The sequence below is a fragment of the Thamnophis sirtalis genome, unplaced genomic scaffold, assembly GCF_051295495.1.
Source record: "Thamnophis sirtalis isolate CommonGarterSnake01/CBP01778 unplaced genomic scaffold, rThaSir2_p1.2 scaffold_4, whole genome shotgun sequence".
In the NCBI taxonomy this organism is placed as follows: Eukaryota; Metazoa; Chordata; class Lepidosauria; order Squamata; family Natricidae; genus Thamnophis; species Thamnophis sirtalis.
This window is the reverse complement of record NW_028261384.1, coordinates 61179134-61199176: the sequence shown is the minus strand read 5'-3', so window position 1 is coordinate 61199176 and position 20043 is coordinate 61179134. Positions and strand designations below refer to the sequence as shown.

The 20043-nt window shown below is 37.0% G+C and overlaps 1 protein-coding gene across 3 annotated transcripts in view; it reads right to left on the bottom strand.

Moving 5' to 3' along the window:
* PDCD6IP (programmed cell death 6 interacting protein) overlaps nt 1-20043 on the bottom strand; it is a 70568-nt gene that overhangs the window by 27606 nt on the left and 22919 nt on the right. For 2 of the 3 annotated variants that reach the window (XR_015696383.1, XM_087713015.1), the window contains exons 6-12: nt 16103-16203; nt 8742-8873; nt 6471-6693; nt 5302-5425; nt 4632-4809; nt 4150-4261; nt 2214-2383 (exon numbers count right to left, since the gene is read on the bottom strand). Coding sequence is in view for 2 of the 3 variants with exons in the window: in XM_087713015.1 (XP_087569141.1) it covers nt 2214-2383; nt 4150-4261; nt 4632-4809; nt 5302-5425; nt 6471-6693; nt 8742-8873; nt 16103-16203 (1040 nt within the window). In the remaining variant the exon portion in view is untranslated. The remainder of the gene's footprint in view (nt 1-2213; nt 2384-4149; nt 4262-4631; nt 4810-5301; nt 5426-6470; nt 6694-8741; nt 8874-16102; nt 16204-20043) is intronic. The other variant, XM_087713016.1, reaches the window with a different exon arrangement.

The following is a 20043-nucleotide window of genomic DNA, read 5'->3' as shown; positions in this document are numbered from 1 at the left end:
ATGAGCTGGGTGAGTCAGGGTATCCCCAGGATGCATCAGGGGATGGGTCCCTGGAAGATTCTCGATCCAAAGATGGAGAGCCACTGTCCCTGATAGAAGGGGAGTCTCCACCCACATCTCTGACAGAAGACTCCTCAGGGGAATTCCTGGCCTGTTCTGAGGCCACCCTTGAAGCTGACGTTCTGAGCCCTCCGCCTGCTTGCGGTGGCGAGCGCCCTGCTTGCCTTTATCACTGGGTTCAGAGGGACGCGGGGAGAGCTTCTCACGGGCACCTTTATCCCCTTTCCCCCCAATAGAGTTAGGATTAGACCTACTATGCTTGCTGGAGGGCCCTGCCTGCTCCTCCCGAGGCCTCACACTATCATCAGCCATGCTGCCCTGCAAACCGGAGCAAGAGGTCAAGATGTTGCAGCCTCGGTTGCCTGCCGACTGAATTAGATGGCTGACACGCTGTGTGTAGTACTAGGGCACCTGACGCTGGCCTGATAGCTCAAGCGCGTCCGCAGACTCTTTGAGGGAGGGCCGCCGAGAGGTTGGAATCCTCCTCCCCACCGCACACCGATGTCGCTGCCTTGTAGAGGGTAAAGGGCAGGCCTAGCCGGCGCCCCGGATTAAGATTGCGCTTCCTGGCGGTAGCTGCGGCTGAGGGGTAGCTCTGGGCAATTCACGCTCTCCTGGTTCGGTTCGCACCAAATCGCAACCGCTGCCTCACAAGGTGGCTCGCAGGTCAAAATGAGCCCACACAGCGAAAGTGTCATTCAAAATGGCCCCCGCTGTGCGTGCATCCGCCACATGCCAACCAGGCATCCAATGAGGAGAAAGCGTGTGAAGCCGCTAAGATGGCCACCACTGTTGCCTGGCAGAATAAGCTGGAGTGCCTCAGAAGCGAGGAACACCTCGTAGGCTGAGAAACCGGAGAAATCAGCAATAATCGTCAAGGGATCTGCCCGTCCCTATCTCTGCCAGCTGATGCTGGACGAGCGATTCACATGCGCCGCTCCGCTTGCGATCCGCGGCAGCGGAATGAAAGGCCTGGCCCCTCTCAGCATAAAGAAGCCTTCAAATGCAGCTCTTCAGCCTTGCAGAAGTATTTAGAGATGTATTTAAGATGGAAGTAGCTTGAGTGGTCAGATTTTCAGTTGGGAAACCCCAGTCTATCTACCCTTGGACTGGAGCACTCCCAAAACAGTCCCTACGGGCGGATTGAGTTTTTAAACTGAACATGGAGAGGCAAAGGGAGGCGTGGTCAAGAAAATCATTACTCAGTCCAAGGGCAGATAGGCTGTGTTAACCCACGCTTGGACTCTCCAAGCAGCGCACTGGAGAATAAACAGAACCAGTGTGATGTATTGTTAGAACTGGCAGTCCTAAGTTAAAGTTCCCCCTGTAAGCCTCAAAAGCTAACTGGAGCAGTCACTTTCTCTCACACCTCATAGGATTGTTTTTTGAGGAGGCAGGGGTGCTAGGGTGCAACTGTGAGCTGTTGAAAAGGTAAGATATAAAGCTAATAAATAAAAAACATCTCCATTAGACTGTGTGCATGTGTGTGTGCCCGTGCATGCATCCCTTTGCATTACTATTGACTTCTAGTTACACATTACAAAATTATGAGATGAAGCTATAAAAGCAGTATTCCTAAACTGTGGTTCTGATCTTTAAAACTCATTTTTAATAGATCAAACTACTGTAAATCAAACAGTGATAATTATGAACCAACTAGAGTATCTAACTATTCACTGTGTGAGGTTAATAATATGTTACATATGTGCATGGCTTAGAAACAGTGAAAGGCAAGTGGTGAGTGTACAGAAAGAGAAAACAGATGAGAGGATCCAGACTGATGTCTTTGCTTCAGTGGAGCCAGTTTATAGGTATAATAAGAGACATTGTTTGTTACATGTTCCTAGTATCATTAGGAGGGAGGAAAGCATGGTATCCAGTTTGTAAAATGGAATTTCGAAGTGTTTCAAAATAGAGTCTTCCCATATTATCAGATGCTACAATTTGGCTGTCAATTTATGATTTATATTGCTTTCTTTACTATTCTTACATAATATACAAGGTACATAGCCTATAGCCTTGCTTAAACCAAGATTCTTTTGAATTCTGTTGGCCAAGAATTAGTGTTGCATATATCTCCAAATGCTTTGATTTCTTTTTTAAATTGGTGTTTCCCCACAACAAATGTAATCATTAAAAATTTTTATTCATACCTCACTCCCTTGTATTGTTTTTGCTGGATTTGCTGATGGAATGGCTGCATTAAGTTCTTGTTCTGATTTAGATAACAATGAAATTGTATCTCGATGAGATTGGTATCGTTCCTTAACCTGTTTGTCAGCTTGTACTGCTTTATCCAGTACATTACGGAAATTGGTTCCTTCTATAAAAAAAGCCCAAAGAAAAATCTGCAGCTAAAATATGACATCTTACTAATTAGCAATACAGTGAATTGTTAAGCCCTTATCAACTACTTACAACCAAGAAAGCAATATTCTCATAAAGTTTCTTTAATCAGATAAAAGGAAAAATGACTAGAGCATCTTAGAAATTGAATTATTTTACTTTACTTATATCTTAAGGTAACACTTCCTTGATGTCTTTACATTTCTTCCTAATAATCTCTTGGCACAAAAATGTTGCTACAATTCATCTGCTAAGGAGGAATACACTTCTGTTCTGGCTCTCCATTAGTTTGAAAATACAATATTCCTGGATTCTGGGGAACTGATTGTGTGAATTGGTTACCAATACTTTGTTAAATTGGTAGTTCCATGAATTTGATTGGGTCACGGTCAGTTATAGTATATTCTTCCCAGTGTTGGAAAACATGATTTCACATATCTTTGTGGTGGATTTTAAAAGCTTTATTAAATTATGACAGATGTCATATAGCCGGGATACCATACTGTGCCTTCTACTAGCAATCATTATAAAGACACAGTTTCTATTCAGATGCTTGTTCAAAAATTAAAATTCTACAGTACAAAAGGTAAAATTCCTTCTAACACTTGAACAAGAATGGTTATTTGAAATCCAAATTTATTTAGTGACACATAACCCAGTTTCAGAGTGGGTGGTGCTTCTATTTTCTAAACAGTATTTTTCTTATCATGAAAACAAAACATTTGAGATAGCATAACAGACCTTGAAACAAACAACTCCACCCTCATTTCTCATCTCAGGATCCTAATCTATACTAAGTACCACCTGCCAAAAACTGGTCAATGGGATGTTGTTTTTTAAATAAATATTTTTAAAATCAAATCCTACAAGAAGTTATTGGAAGCACAATACTTTTAAAAATGTGTGCTTGTTAAAATATTGAAAAACTATCAAACATTTGAATAGTATTGAGAAAAATTAGAAAGCCAAAAATGGAACCCAATGAAGGCAAAGATATTTAATCCATTTATTCTGAGTTGATGTTTTGCTTCATTCAAGCCCTGTTTGCACTTGAATTATAAATTCCGAGGTGGGTGAAATGAGGACCCGGACTGTGGGGGCAAGTTGCTGACTCAATTTGCTAAAAAAATTTGTAAACCACTTAGAGAGGGCTGAAAGCCCTATGAAGCGGTATATGTCTAATAAATAAATAAATAAATAAATAAATAAATGAATGAATGAATGAATGAATGAATGAATGAATGAATGAATGAATAAATAAATAAATACTTCTTGGAACTAATAGCATAAAAATGGTCAATATTGAAATTAATCAACATTAAAATATTGTAATAATCATTTATTAAGGCAAGTCTTTATTATCTATTTTTACATTATGAATACTCAAGGATCAAAATAAATTAATATCTAGCTCTCTGAAATATAAAAGCAAAAGCATTAGTATCAATTTATTATATAAGCTAATAATTAATCAACATCTTGTATTGCCAAAATCTATCATCTGTATGCTGACTCAACGTAATCAATTCAGATTGGAACTTAAACATATCCTCTATTAAATTCAAGCCTAGTATAAGTTTGTTCCTGTTCTCAGACTGTTTCTTCTACTGTGCTCTCTTACCTACCTGCTTCAATGTTGTATCAATATATTTGGGGATAAAAATCATGACAAAAAGAGATTCATGCAAATGTCTATGTAGTAAGCAACCTAATGTAATGATCAAATACACAATAATATATTACCTGCCCTCAAAGACTTGTATAAATCATTTGATGGTGTTCTTTGCCAACGTTCCTTGAATTTGTTTTTCAACTCATTATCTGTTGCTTCTTCTTCATCCAATATCCTTAGTGACTTTCATTGTTTAAAAAAAAACCAATTAAAATAATTTTAGTTCATATTTTAATGGATTGTTGCCAGCATGGCTTAAATTATCTCCCATTAATAGATATGACTTAAGCTGGTGACTTAACAAACAATTAACTTAAAACCTAAATAATGTATATCTAAATTAGATACCATGCTTTGCAATTATATCAGCCAGGTGTTATTTGAACAATAAAATATCAGGGTTAATATTTCTTAAACTGGTTCCCTCTCCTACTAAATAAATATTGCAATCCCTATCAATTAACTAATGAACATTTAAATGTGAAAATTTGCCCATTCTACCAAGAAAAAGGCATGTGATTTCTTAAGAATGCAATTATTACTGCAAACATACCTCATCCAGAATCTCTCTATTTCTTTGCAACAATTCAGGAAGATCTTTCATCAACTGATCTATTGCTTCAACACCTCCCTGTTCAATCACTGATTTAGACTTCTGTAGAATGGATTGAGGAATACTATCTCCAGAAACATCTTCAATAGCAGCAGGAAGATTAAGGGATGCTAGCACTCTAGAGGAGATTACATTATTTCAGTTTACCATCTTGTAGTCACTTCACAACAAACATACAGCTTAAACAAGTCAATTTAGTGCTTTATGCCAATGCTAATTTTTACATCAACAAAACATTACCAGGCATCTTTACTGTTAAAAAAGACGTGTTTTGATTGGGAGTATAAGGAATTCAATTATATATGAAGTTTCAATTGCATACCAATCAAAGAAGCCATCTGAAGAGACATTTTAAAAAACTGGACTTTTATTTTATAAATTGATTTTCTTGTTTGTGTTCAAAGAGGCATACACAAAAGAAGGAGTAACTATCTGGAGAGCGGGTCAAATGGCCATCAGAATCTCATTCCCAATCCAATGTCTGAAATCAAAGGGTCTTTACTATGGTATTAATACAGTATATCAACATTTATCAACTGCACCACCAAATCCTTTTCTGCTAATGCAAAATTTCTCTAAAACCTAGCAGACATCAAAATAATCATCTCACCCATTTGCCAAATTGGTGGCCTCTCTCATCTGGCCTATTGATCTATTAACCAAGTCTGCTTTTCTTTGGTTGTAGACAGCAAGAGCTTGCTGTACTGCCATAGGAACCATCTTCTCAAACAAATCTATAAAGCAAAACACTATAATTAGTAAAACAGATTCATATTCTTGCTCTCTCACCATTATTTATCTGAAATTACTGGACTTTATGCTCCCCATTATCTTTTTTCCCCAAAACAAGATCTACAAAGAATCAACATGTGAACTTGTTAGTAGTTTCACTTATACCCCAAAACATGAATAAAGAGGACTGAACTAATGAACCGCCTCAAGATACTCCCACTTAAAATTCCAAGTGATATTATTTAAAGATAATCTAATTTTATTCTTACCATATGAAACATTTGAATTATGGGATTATAGAGTAAAGGCAGGTTTTTTTTAATGTGAATGTGTTGAAACCTACAGTACTTTTAATGCAAATGCAATGTCATCAAAGTAACTTACATATTGCAAGCTAGACATGTAACAGTGATCTTGTATCACCAAGAATGCAAATGTTACATACCTGTTTTCAGAAGACTTGGAGCCTATTTGATAATATTTCATATTCAGTTTTTAAAACAAAGGGATTACTAAAACTTTGTAGAAGACAGATTATAGATTTCATTTGTATATTGTATATTCTTTGAAACACACTTAAAATGAAATTGGTATTCATTAAGAACATATCAAATGCTTCAAACACTTGTACAGATACCATTTCTCCTAAAATAAGCCCTATCAAAAAATAAGCCCTATCATGTTTTATGTGTGCATTTAATATAAGCCCTAACCCCCCCCAAAAATAAACCCTACCTAAGAGCCTGCACAACTGGCCACAAGCACGTCAAGCAGCCCCCTGCCCTGCTGTGAACAAGCAGAAGTACATTGAGGGGAACATGGGTAGTTTAAAATTTTTTAATGATATCAAATAATATACTGGTGAACTGATATGGGCAATAAAACAAGTTCCCATTTGAAAAATACAAGTAAAAGTAAAGCTAATCCCACTCCAACTGGGTTGACATTCAAAAGAAAGACAACACAAACAACTTTAAATTCCAAAATCTGAATGGGATTGCTGAAGTCATGTGCCCAATATCAGAATGCAGTGATAATCACGCTTACCTGTAAATTTCTGACTCAGAGGGAGAGTAATGGAAGTTGCTTTCACAAGACTGACTTTTCCTATTGGTTCAAGATCTTTAAGATCAGGAACTCTATCGTGATAGATGAAGTCATTATCCTTCTTTGCAGCAGTAAGTGCACGGTTGATTTTGTCAGACAGGTCTTTAACATTTACATATTCATCATAACGAGATGTCACTGTTTTTACAAGATCCGCAGCATGCTAAATTAAAAACAAAACAATCTGAAACAGACAGTTCTGTAATAACCAAATAGAATATTTCTGTAATATTCTGCATATTAATATCACTAGTTGTCAAATTACAAAAGTGGTATGCATAATGAGTAGTGCTTTGTTCATGAATTGACATATTTTACTCAGAATTTCCTAGCATATCCATTTTGTTTTGTTGAATTTTGTTTTGGTTTTCCAAATGCCAGCTATGATAAATGGCCAAGTACTAAAGAGTTTTTACATATAAGTTTCACAACAACAAATTATTTTGATCGTTTAATAATCAATTATTACTTGGACATCATATGCCTTTCACATTGGCAGTAAAATATTCTAACAGAGATTTAACAATTTTAAATGTCCTATTTAAATCTTACTCACTGAATGTAATAGATGGATAACTTATGCTGATAATGCTGTACTTCTGTGCCAAACTCCCATAAAATGAGAACAGCATTTCAATATTTACCTTCTTAGTATAGGATGACACTTTTGATCAATCAACTATAAGCAAGATAGAATACTAGTTTTTGTTAAATATAAATGAATAAATGGCAAATCTATGGTAGTAAATTATAAATAATGTTCAATCTAAATGCAGATATAGTACAATCAAATAGCCATCAAAGTTTTTAATATTAAAGCTCTGATATAATGGCTGATAGTTCTCAAGTCTTACTCTAATTTTACCAAGTTGTCAGCACTATAGTTAGCAGCAGACGTGATTAAGGTACAGATCAAAGCTTGTTTTTTACCAATTACAGAGGGTCTTAAAACCTGGTTTTGGTCTCAAGCCTGGGGGTTATTTTGTTTATAGAGAATGGGCACTGTGCAGTTGCACTATGTTTTTAATGGATGTTTTTAGTTCAGGCTGTTTTGTTTTTAATTATGTTAACTTAGCATCAGATTTTTCTAAAGCCATTCAAGATCTGCAAGGTGGCTATAATAAATTTAATAAAAAAAAATCTCTATTTTAGCATCTCTCAAAACATTGTGCTTGATCAATTTAACTGGCACAGAATAGGGAATCCTGATTAGTTTCATCTCATTTTCTTTAAATGCCTTATTAATTGTGGAGCTTGAAAAAGCAAAAGAAAAGACAAAGAACTTTGGGTTATGAGCATCTACAATATTTGATTAAATTATTAGACTTTTCTACAGGAAAACCTAACTTTTCCCTTTGTTCAGATATCTTTTGTATCTAAGTGCATTGATAGCAATAGCAATAGCAGTAGACTTATATACCGCTTCATAGGCCTTTCAGGCCTCTCTAAGCGGTTTACAGAGAGTCAGCATATTGCCCCCAACAATCTGGGTCCTCATTTTACCCACCTCGGAAGGATGGAAGGCTGAGTCAACCCTGAGCCGGTGAGATTTGAACCGCTGAACTGCTGATCTAGCAGTAGCCTGCAGTGCTGCATTTAACCACTGCGCCACCTTGGCTCCTATGATGCCTTAAATAATTTGTCATCAGCAGTCTTGGAGGATAATTTTACAGTATTGGATTGTATAATATTATATGGGAGATAAAATCTGTTTTGTGTTATTGTGTAGTTTATTTATTTGTGTCACTCATGTAACTGTTTGGAGTATCAAATATTTATATTAGCAAGTATAGAGCAATTGTTTCTTTTGTGTGACAAAATATGTGTAGTAGCTTTTTGAATGTTCCAAATGATATTTGAAGAATTAAGTTAATAATGAATAATTCAGGTCCTCAGCAGCAAAAAAAATATGACTAACAACACATTCCTCTGTTTAGAAATTTCTTACAGCCACTCTGAGTCTAATGAAATATCTAGAGATCTTTGTTTGCCCATTTCCAAGTGTCAAGATTTTTCATACAGGATGCTTCATTTTTCTGAGACATCCTACTTATTTCTAGGTGCTATCAATTGCCTCTATTAAACAGTAATGCTCGCAAAATTATGAACTAATCTACATAGATAAGATCTCAGTAAACAAATTAAGATTTTTCTTAGTGCAATTACAATTGAAGACACTATTATTTCTTTCCCATGAAAAAAAAAACTAACTTGCAATCTTGCAATTTCTTCACCAAATTTCTTCTGTTGCTTTGCCAGTACAGATTGATGGTACTCTGCATGGGCTTGCATTATGCAGTGTTTTGCAGCCAGAAGAGGGAACACCTCCTGGAAATAAAAATACTGACCAAGGGAAAAGTCCAACCACATAAACCATCACAGACAACATGGGATGCAGGAAGAAAAGAACATGACATTAGACACACCCAATTAATGTTTTAGATAAGGCCTGGGAGATAAAGATACCAACAGGCAGGGATTATATTTAGTGAAATTATGAATATTAATCTGAACAGTTAAATTTAGGAAATGCTAATTTGATTTAGAATTTTTCTAAATCATCCCTTTCATCATTCAGGTTATTTTAGGATTAAGAAATCGAATATGCCTTAGGAATTAGGGCAAGGATACAGTAGTTTACACATTACATTTATGAACCCAAATTAAACAAATTATCTAGACCTTAAATTATGAAAAACTAGTTTATGTAAATCACCAAGTTAACATTCTTGAGAAAAAATGATGAATTAAGTCCAAAGAGAAATGGGGGTCACTAAATAAGCTTAAGCACATGACTATATATAAAAGGCTAACATGATCCTTATGGTAAAGATATATAAGAAAATTGCAAATGTGCATAGATCAAGAGATTATGTAAAAGTGCCATATAAATCTTAATAAAGTTACTGAATTTTTTTTTAATTACTTTACTTGCAATAACTATCTAAAATGCTATATATTTCTATTTGCTATTTTATTGGAAATACCTGACCTTCAAGAACATGAAAATGTAGTATTTATCATCAGAATATCTTTGGCTTGTCTATTCTTATAATATTGCAAAAGGTATCACTAAAAAGAGAAAATATATAAATATTAACAAAATTGAAAGCTAATACCACTTCTGCCTTTGGTCCATTTTCAAATAAATCTTTTTCTTTAAAACTGCACATCCATTTCAAACTTGAATTTCTATTCGTATCTTGAAAGTCAATTCTACAATCAATTTAACCTCTAATAGGCTAACTTGTTTATATCCTGTCTTTATTATTTTTACAAATAACTCAATGTGGTGAACATATCCAATACAACTTCCTATTCCAATTTCCTGACAACCCTGTAAGATGAGTTGGGCTGAAAGAGTGCGATTGGACCAATGTTACCCAGTTGGCTTTTATAGCTAAGTTGGCACTTAAACTCATGGTCTCTTCTTTCTAACTTGGTGCCTTAAGCAGGTACAGGTTTGCTAAAAAAAATTATACTTTACATACTTTGGCTCTAAAATAAGAGAAGAAATGATTGTGAATCATTACTTAATATATTGAAAAGCTAAAGATATTTAAACTTTTTGTTATTTGAATTAGAGGGCCATAAATCAAGGTTTGGATGGCATGGTTACTTATGGTATGATACAAGTAAAGATAATGTTGAGTTTAATAATCATTTTGTTAGACGTACTAAGAGTTTGTAATAAATATAAAACAAAGCTCTCTAAGAAGTTGCCTCTTTGGGTATCACCCTAGGAAGCTTTCTTTAGAAAAGAAATGGCAAAATGGCAAAGCCGGACTGGTTGATATATGGTAAAAAAAATTCTTTCAACTATGGCAACCCAATATTAAAGCTGAGGGAAGACCTTGAAGAAGAAGGTTATGTTTGCCATTAGTTTACTTATCAACAACTGAAATATTTAAATTGGAATAAAAGTGTTCTGCATTTAGACAGGGATGCCCTCTTTCTCCTTTGCTGTATATATTAACTTTGGAAATTTGATTAAATGAAATTCGGAAGGTCCAGGGAATAAAAGGTTTAAGACTCAAAAATGAAGAATATAAGGCCCAAGCCTATGCCGATGACTTAGTATTTGTTCTAGAGGATCCATTAGAATCCAGCCTGAAATTTATTCAAAAATTAGAAGAATATGGTGAAGTGGCAGGACTAAAGATCAATAAAGACAAAACAAAAATGATAACCAAGAACATTACAAAAACATGGCATGACATAACCGCGAAAGTCAAAAGCGCGCCGACAACACCGCGGCGCTAAAACCGCGAAAGTCAAAAGCGCGCCGACAACACCGCGCCAACAACAGCGCGCCGACAGAAGCGCGATTTAACTTAAGGTAAGGTTTAGGGTTAGGTTTAGGGTTAGGTTTAGGGTTATTTTTAGGGTTATGTTACAGCGCGCTTCTGTCGGCGCGCTGTTGTCGCACGGTTTTGACGGCGCGGTTTTGTCACCGCGCTTTAGTGACACGCGCTTTAGTCGACCGCGGTTTTGTGGTGGAACCGACAAAAAAGCAAGAAGAGGAACTGGAAGTAGCAACCAGAATGCAAATAACTAAGAAAGGATTATACTTGGGGATCTGGGTCCCGGCAAAATGTTCCACAATTAAGGATGATAATTATAATAAATTAGTGATACAAATAAAGAAAGATTTAGAAAATTGGAAAAATATTCAGTTATCACTCATGGGACGTATAGCAACAATTAAAATGAATATTTTACCAAGAATCCTATTCCTGTTGCAAGCCGCACCTATTAATCCGAGTAAAAAATTCTTTCAAGAATTAAACAAAATAACCGCTAGGTTTATTTGGCAGGGACGAAAAGCGAGGATTAAACTAAAGGCAATGCAAGACAGCAAGGAGAGGGGAGGCTTAGCATTACCAAATTGGGATTTATACGCATCAGCAGTAACAATAACATTGGTGAAGGATTGGATAGAGCTAAAGAATAAAAGAATTTTGACCTTAGAAGGCCATGATCTGCAAGCAGGCTGGCATACATTCCTATGGGATGATAAAAATAAAACGCACAAATACTTTCAAAATCATTTAATCAGAAGAGCGTTATTGCAAAAATGGCTCAAAATCAAAAAAATCCACTATGTGAAAATCCCAAATTGGCTATCACCAACATAAAGGACGACTCACCAAAATTTTATAGATTTGAACAAAATACTAAGATACAGAGACTTAATTGATAGACAGCGAAATTTAAAAACAATTGAAGAATTGGTAGATCAGAACATGAAAGGTGACTGGCTAATTTACCTCCAAATCAAAACTAAATACAAGAGAGATACTAAATTATATGACATCGAAACAGAACCACATGAATTGGATAAAATTATTCAAAGCTCAGATAGAAAGATGACAGGGGGAATATGTAAATTCCTCCTGAAGTATAAAATGGAAGAGGAAATTGTGAAAGAACAAATGATAAAATGGACACAGAACTTTGGCTATAATATTAAATTAGACAAATGGGAAAAATTTTAAAAATGGGAACAAACTTAAAAATGACATTATCAGTTGCATACAAGGAAAACCAGTACAAAATGTTTTACAGATGGCACTTGGCACCAACAAAGTTAGCTAAAATTTTAACAAATACCTCCCCAAAATGTTGGAAATGTGAATCAATACACGGAACATATTACCATTTATGGTGGACCTGTGAGGAGGCTAAAATGTTTTGGAAAAGGATCAAAACTTGGCTGGAGGCAATAACAGGAGTTAAAATAGAATGAAAACCTTAAGTTTTTTTATTAGGAATAATGTCTACGAAATACAAAAAAGAAATCCAGTATTTAATACTACATATAATTATGGCGGCAAGGATTGCCTTTGCCCTGAAATGGAAAAACAAATTAATTCCAAGCGAAGATGAAATAATAAGAAAGGTTATGGATTGTGCTGAAATGGATAAACTAACTAAAGAAATACAGGGAAAAATCAGAATTCTACCAGATATGGGATAAAAAGTATAGGTGGATGGAGGAAAGAAACAAAAATCAATGAAGGAATATAACAAAGCTCAAAAATAATAGTTATGAGTAAAATAAGAGGGTTAAGAATGGTGAAATCCAAATGAAATACAATAGAAGGGGAAATAATATAAGGTGAGCAGTATCGATTGATAATTGCTATTATAAAGAACAGGAAGCTCCTGTTCGTATTGTATTGTATAAATGTGGTGTACGTCTAAGTTTTGTGTGTGTGTAATTTACATGTTTGTTAATTAAAAAAAGTGTTCTGCATTTGACTTTGTTAAAAATAAATTGGAAATTTTATTATATGGAAATGATGAACGTACCACTAAGATGTATAAAATGTTATTGAAATTGAATTTGGAAAATGAGTATGTAAAAGATTGTGTGATTCAGAGGGCAAGGAATTTGGGATATAATGCAATGCTCGAACAATGGGAAAATACGTGGATGAAGGGTTTAAAATTTACATTAAATTATAATCTAAAAGAAAAATTTCTATAGGATGATGTATCACTGGTATTTAACAACAGATAAGTTATCTAAGATGTATAAAGGTATGTCAAATGAATGTTGGAAGTGTAAAAGTAAAGAAGTGACTTTTTATCGTTTATGGTAGACATCCGATAAAGCAAAAAAAATTCAGAGTATGATTCATCTTTTAATACAGAAAATTTTGAAAATGAAGATAAAGGTGAAACCAAACTTTTTCCTTTTGAATCCAATGGAAAAAGCCCTTAAAAAAATTGAAACCTTGTTACTATATATGTTGACAGTAGCAAGACTATTGTATGCACAACAATGGAAGGACACCTCTATTCCTACCATGGACAAATGGTTGCAGAAGTTGATGGGAGTTGGCTGAAATGGCAACATTGATATTTTGATTAAAGAAAAGAATATAAGTACTTTTGTTTCCACATGGAGACTGTTTCTGAACTTTGTGCTTGATGTGGAAAAGAATGAAACTTTGATTTTGGATTTTATTGATTAAACTGATAGATCCTTATAGAAAAGGCTAGTTTATATTATTATGAAAAAACAAAAAGATGTGATTTGATGTTAATGCCTTATTTTACTGCAACAGAGTCAGAAGTCAATGCTTCTTTTTCTTTTTCCTAATCCTTCCTCACTTCTCTTCCCCCTCTTCCTCCCCATTGCTTTCCAATTTATTTTCATATATTGTATCTTATTTCATCTTATAACTCAGTAAAAAATTTAAATCGGAAGAAGTTGGTAAACTTGATCCCCCCCACTTTAATCAATTATTTTATTTCACTGGGGGGGGGGGAAGATAATGGTTGGACCAAGGTTACTGGCTTTTATAGCTAAGTTGGCACTTGAACTCATGATTTATTCTTTCTAACCTTTTGCCTTAAGCAGGTACAAGTTTGATTGTTAATAAATCTTACACTTTACATACTTTAGCTGTGAAATAAAATAAGAAATGATTGAGAATCATTACTTAATATATTGAAAAGTTAAAGATATTTAAACTGTATAAATATGTCCACAGTTGATCAGCAGTGAAAAGCCATATTATTATTATTATTATTATTATTATTATTATTATTATTATTATTATTATTATTATTATTATACAATTGTATCACAGCGGCCAGTTGTTTCGCCGGATTTGGCATTGGTTACTAGTCGGGCCCCACCCAGGGGCCTAGGACGTCGTAACGTATTTTCGTAATATGCGTGCAGATCCAAGCAGTGCGGCTTTTTGTATTTGACTGATGGTGATTTTGTCAATTTTTAACTGTTTTAAATGTAATTCCAGTGCTTTTGGAATAGCACCCAATGTGCCAATTACCACTCGAATTACCACTGCTGGTTTGTGCCATAGTCGTTGAATTTCAATTTTTAAGTCCTGGTATTTTGCGATTTTTTCATGTTCCTTCTCCGCGACCCTGCTATCCCCTGGTATTGCGATGTCTATGATTGTGACCTTATTTTTCTCAACCAGTGTGATGTCTGGTGTATTATGCGCCAGTATTTTGTCTGTTTGTATACGGAAATCCCACAAGATCTTGACCATCTGATTTTTGGTGACTTTTTCAGGCTGATGTTCCCACCAGTTTGTTGCTGTTTTAATATTATAATTTTTGCACAGATTCCAGTGGATCATTTGTGCTACTGAATTGTGCCACAATTTATAATCAGTCTGCGCAATTTTTTTACAGCAGCTGAGGATGTGATCAACAGTTTCATCAGCTTCTTTGCAAAGTCTGCATTTGGCATCATCAGAGGATTTTTCGATTTTGGCCTTAATGGCATTTGTGCGGATAGCTTGTTCTTGCGCAGACAGGATTAGTGACTCTGTTTCTTTCTTTAATGTACCTGTTGTTAACCATAACCAAGTTTGTTCACTGTCCACTTTATCTTTTATTTTTTCCAGAAATTGGCCATGCAGTGCTTTGTTCTGCCAACTCTCCATTCTTGATTTTATCACTTCTTTTCTGTATTCTTGTTTCGTCTGTTGGGCCTTCAGGAGATTTTTGTTCTTTACTTTATTTGTTGTTGTTATTATTATTAAATTTATTTCCCTCCCATTTCCCTTTCCTTGCAAGGTGACTCTATATTGCAATACTGATATATTATGAAGTAAGAGTGGTAGTAAATTACTGATATTTTCAACTGAACAATGCAGTGCTGCTTATACACATGCCAAATGAAGCACTCCGATAGCTCACTATATAGCTTTTCCAAAATTAAATACAACAGTAAATTGTCTTAACCAAAGTATTATATTATGAAAGACTACAAAAAGTTGAGAAATTTTCTTCACTCTTTTCCCAACTGCATCTTTTAAGACCCAAATCAGCCCTGGTGTGTCTCCCAATATACAAAAAGATGATGGGATGTAGCAAAAGAATCAATCTCCTGGTCAATGTCCACAATATAGTCTTATTACTTAAAAAAAACATAATTAATTATATCACAAATTAAATGAGATATACAAAAGTAGCACATATAAATAAGAATACACTGAATTTTTATTTGCAAAAACTCATACTGATTCAAGCAATCAAATAACTCAGAATGTGAATATAAATATATTCTAAAGGAGCTCATTTGGCATTCTGTTTTCTGTTGTGTTTCTAAAAGCAACAAAATAAAGCAGTAACATCCTCAATATTAATTTGGACCAAACCAATATTAATTTCCTTGGTCACATTAAGAACAGAGAAGATTGAACTAATTAAGAAGTGTGTTAAGTTGAAACTACATTTACTAAAAGAAGAAATAAACAATGTACCTAGAAAAACAGTCACAAGCATCCCATGTTATATTTAATTACAATACTTATATTTCTTATACGATATACTTGTAGATTAAAAGTGGTAAACTGGGAATGGATTTACATGCTTCCTAAGAGGTACTGGGAATCATATACTGGTTTCACAAACTGTAATTCGAAATTAACTGCATCTTTTCATCTCATTCCACAAGCCAAATATCAAGCAAGGATCATAAAATATTTGAAAATGTCACTGATAGCTTCAAATCAGTAACTATCTCAACATGTATCATATTTGTACTCCTTTTCTGCTGCCTTCAGCATTAAATTACCAACCTTGGGTAAGGTATCCTTGTACTGGCACTGTTTGAATGCATCGCCATAGTAATCAGCAGCTTGATTTGTAAGTTTAGCTATGATTGCATCTTTCATTTTATCTACAGAAAAAAAAAAACATATGTCAGTTTTGAAAAATTGATCCAGTATTTTTATATGAGCAAAATCAGTGAGCTACACATACTGTTACCAGAAGTTAAAGTTCTCCATTATTTTTGTAAATCAAACAGCGACAATATAGAACTGTATACAATATTATTTTTAAAAATATTACTTAGTTTTTGCTTGAAAACAAGACTTCTGTCAACTCCTAAAGTTGCCATAGTGAGGAGAGGGGGAGGAGCATTCCACACATACTTTCGCTTAGAGTCGGATCTCAGATTACTGCAGCAGACTTGGAAGGGGTGCACATCATTGAGGAATGTGATTTATGACACAGACTGAAGGGAGGGAAGGAACAGAGGTAAAGTTCAGCTGTACTTCAAATAAGGCTAAGATCTGACTGCACAAAAATGGCATTGCCAAAATGCTCCTAATAAATAACTGGTTTTCTCTTGAAATCTGACTCGAGGCTCATGAATCAATTAGGGCATTTTTAGGAAACCTGACAGACAGTCAGGTCCGCTTTTAAAAATCTATCAAGATTACCAGGTCTCCTGAGTCCTGGACTCTTCAATTGCTTCCCCGATATAAGGGGTGCCTGGAGGGAAACTCAGGCAACCATGGCAGAGGGCCAGCTATCTGAAGAGAGCCTGACTGCAGCCAGAGTGCAGCCTGACTTCAGACATCAAAGCCAAGATGGGCAAAGCAAGAGGAGATGAGTATTCAGCCCCTAAAGCAGCTAAAGCTGAGCTTCCCCACCCCAATACCCAGAAAAAGAGAAGGGCCCTGAGTGAGTTGGGAAGAGTGGAGTGGATGCTGGACTGAAACCAAGCCAAGCTCTCAAAAGCCCGATGGAGCCCCTGGGGAGTTCCATAGAGCAACGGAGGGAGGAATTTGACTGGGCCACCATTCGTGAAGATAGGCCATTATGCAGGCCAAAAGAGAGAGGAGCAGCAGTGGATCCTCTTGAGGTGATGAGAAGCAGATGGGAATGCAGCCCCCCTTCTCCACCCATGAGAAGGGGGATGAAACCAGTGCCTCTCCCATGTAGTAGGCAGGCTGCCCAGGGCAGACAATCTCCTCCCTCCCTCCAAACTAGAGCTGAGGAATATGGCCAGACATATCAAGCACAAGCATACAGAGGCCAATAGGAGGAGGGAGAGGCAGTGCTGATTGAACCACCCTGGTTCAGGGGAATGTTTGATGAGGACTCAGACCAGATAGCCCTACTCCTTGACTCAGCTGAGATCCACACAGAATGATAACTGTACTCATCCCCCAGAACCATAGTGAATACTATCACAGAGAGACTAGAGGGAGAAGCAAGGGAATGGCTAGCAGCCCTCAACAAGAGGAGAGTCCCCAAACTGCAAGGTGTAGATGATTTCCTACAACTGCTAGAGGCCAGATTTGAGGAGGTAGAGGAGGATCTATATGCGGAAGATGAGCTCAGCAACCTAAAGCAGAGGGCCGCCCCATTAAAGAGCCGTGAATTTAGGAGTCATTGGAAGGCCTCTTTACCAGAGCGTCTGTTAGTGCATTTTTTCAGAACAAACCTAGACAAGCAGATTGCCCAGGTAACTGCCTACCAAAATATCCCAAATCGACTCTCTGAGTGGTTCCGAGTAGCAATAAAAGTCGACAGAGGATTGTGAGCTAATGACATGAAAAAACCACCAGACACAAAAGAGAGAGGTAAACCCGACCTGAAACTACCCGACTGATGGGGACCCACTGCAACACAGCAGGCCCCAAACCCAGCCCCCCTCGAAGTCCATTGAAATGCTACAGATGCAGGGGGGTAGACCACATGGTATTTGTGTACATGACCCCAACCCCGATGCTAAGGCCAGAGCCACCACCCAGGGCACGACTGGAATGGGGCCACAAACGGACCACCCACACATCCTGGAAGGCCCTTCAGGCTGTAGAGGTGCCTCCCCATGCAGAAAAAGGGGGGGGAGACCCCAGGCAACAACGACCAGTCACCAGAATCTTATGACAGTGATGACGAGGGCAAAAATGACCCAATAGTGAGAGGACCAGTTCACCTTTTCATTTTTCCAATATGCCTCACAGCTCCAAAAACAGGACACCAGAGGGATTTTCAAGCCCTAATGGACTCAGGCTGCACTAGATGCTTGTTCAACCTGACCACAGCCCTGAAACTGGAGATCAGAGCAAAAAGACTGGCCCACCCAATCTGGTTCAAGCAGGTCGACAGGTCTCTAATGGGAGGAGCCTATGCCACCCACCTGACCGAACCAGTGAGACTAGAGCTAGCAGATCACTGGGAAGTAATTCAATTCATAACAGCCCCTAAAATGATAGATGCAGTCATAATGGGACTCTCCTGGCTAAACAAATGGGGACCGACCATATGGTGGCAAGGGGGTACCCACAGACTTAGGATAGAAAAGGGACCCCCAACCCCTTTCACGCCAGCAAACAGAAACACCACCCAAGCAAGGAACCCCCCAAAAGAGCCCACCATCCCAGATACCCTGGGAAATGCAAGAACAACTGGCAGCCACATCTGAGGAAACCCCAGAGACTGAACAGATCCCAGGGGAATATCAAGACCTTGCAGAAATATTCAGCGAGACCGAGTGCAACATTCTGCCCCCCCCCATCGAAATCATCCCTAGGGCAAAACTACCCAAACTGAAACTGTACACCATGATGCCCTGGAAATGCAAGAAATGCGCAAATACATAGACAAAAACCTAAAACCGGTTCATCAAGCCAGCCAAGCCACAGCACCAGTCCTCTTCAAAGAAAAAAAAAGGCAGAACTATGAGACTGTGTGTGGACTTTAGAGTGTTATAAAAATTGTCTTATATAAAAAAACAAAGGGAAACCCCAAGCAACCGGCAATAAATGTTACTTTAAGATCAGAGGTTTATTGTTTCATGAACAATTTTGAACATGAATAGCAAACATAGCATTAATTAGACTAGCAACTTATTGCAATAAGGTCCACTGTCATAGCTAAATCCAGCAAGGATTAGCTACGGCCAGTGGCCCTGAACTCTTCCCAAGACAATCCTTTTATACTTTTCTGCACGCATTTCACAACTTACTTCCTTATTCTGTTTTATTGACTGTCACTCTCTGCAAACACCTGTGTACATTTGAAGTTCTCAGATACTTGTTACTTTCAGTTCCTCATTTCCGACCATCCCATACTTCTTGTTCTAAATATATCCATACAAAGTATAAACTGTGCAGAAAATGCAGACAAAAGTCAGCACATTTGGAAATATTAGTCTGGTACATTTTTCAATTATATTAGTTTAAAACTTTGGTTCAGTAAGACCTGCAAGCTCACTCTTAGGCCTATTACCTGCAACTTTCCAACTGATATTTTCTCCCCTCACAGGAGGAATCAATGTCATGTGCATACACAACCTATATCCCCTCCCCCTAATGAAGGACATGCTATCTCATCTGGCCAAGGAAAAAGTCTTCACCAAACTAGACCTCAGAGAAGCATACTACAGGGAAGAAGATGAGTGGAAAACAGCGTTCAACTGCCTCTTAGGGAGCTTACAATTCAAAGTGATGCCTTTTTGACTGCAGGGAGCCCCAGCAGTGTTCATGCAGTTAATAAACAACATGCTGCACAAGCGCTTCTACAAGGGGGTCCTCGTCTACCTGAACGACATACTCATCTACATGGAGACCATGAACAACCACATACCCTTGATACTGGAAAAACTTCTGGCAGCCAAACTGTACGTCAAGCTATCAAAATGTGAATTGCACTGTGCATGGCTAGACTATCTGGGTTACTGAGTGTCAAATGAGGGAATAGAGGTGGACCCACTCAAAAGTAC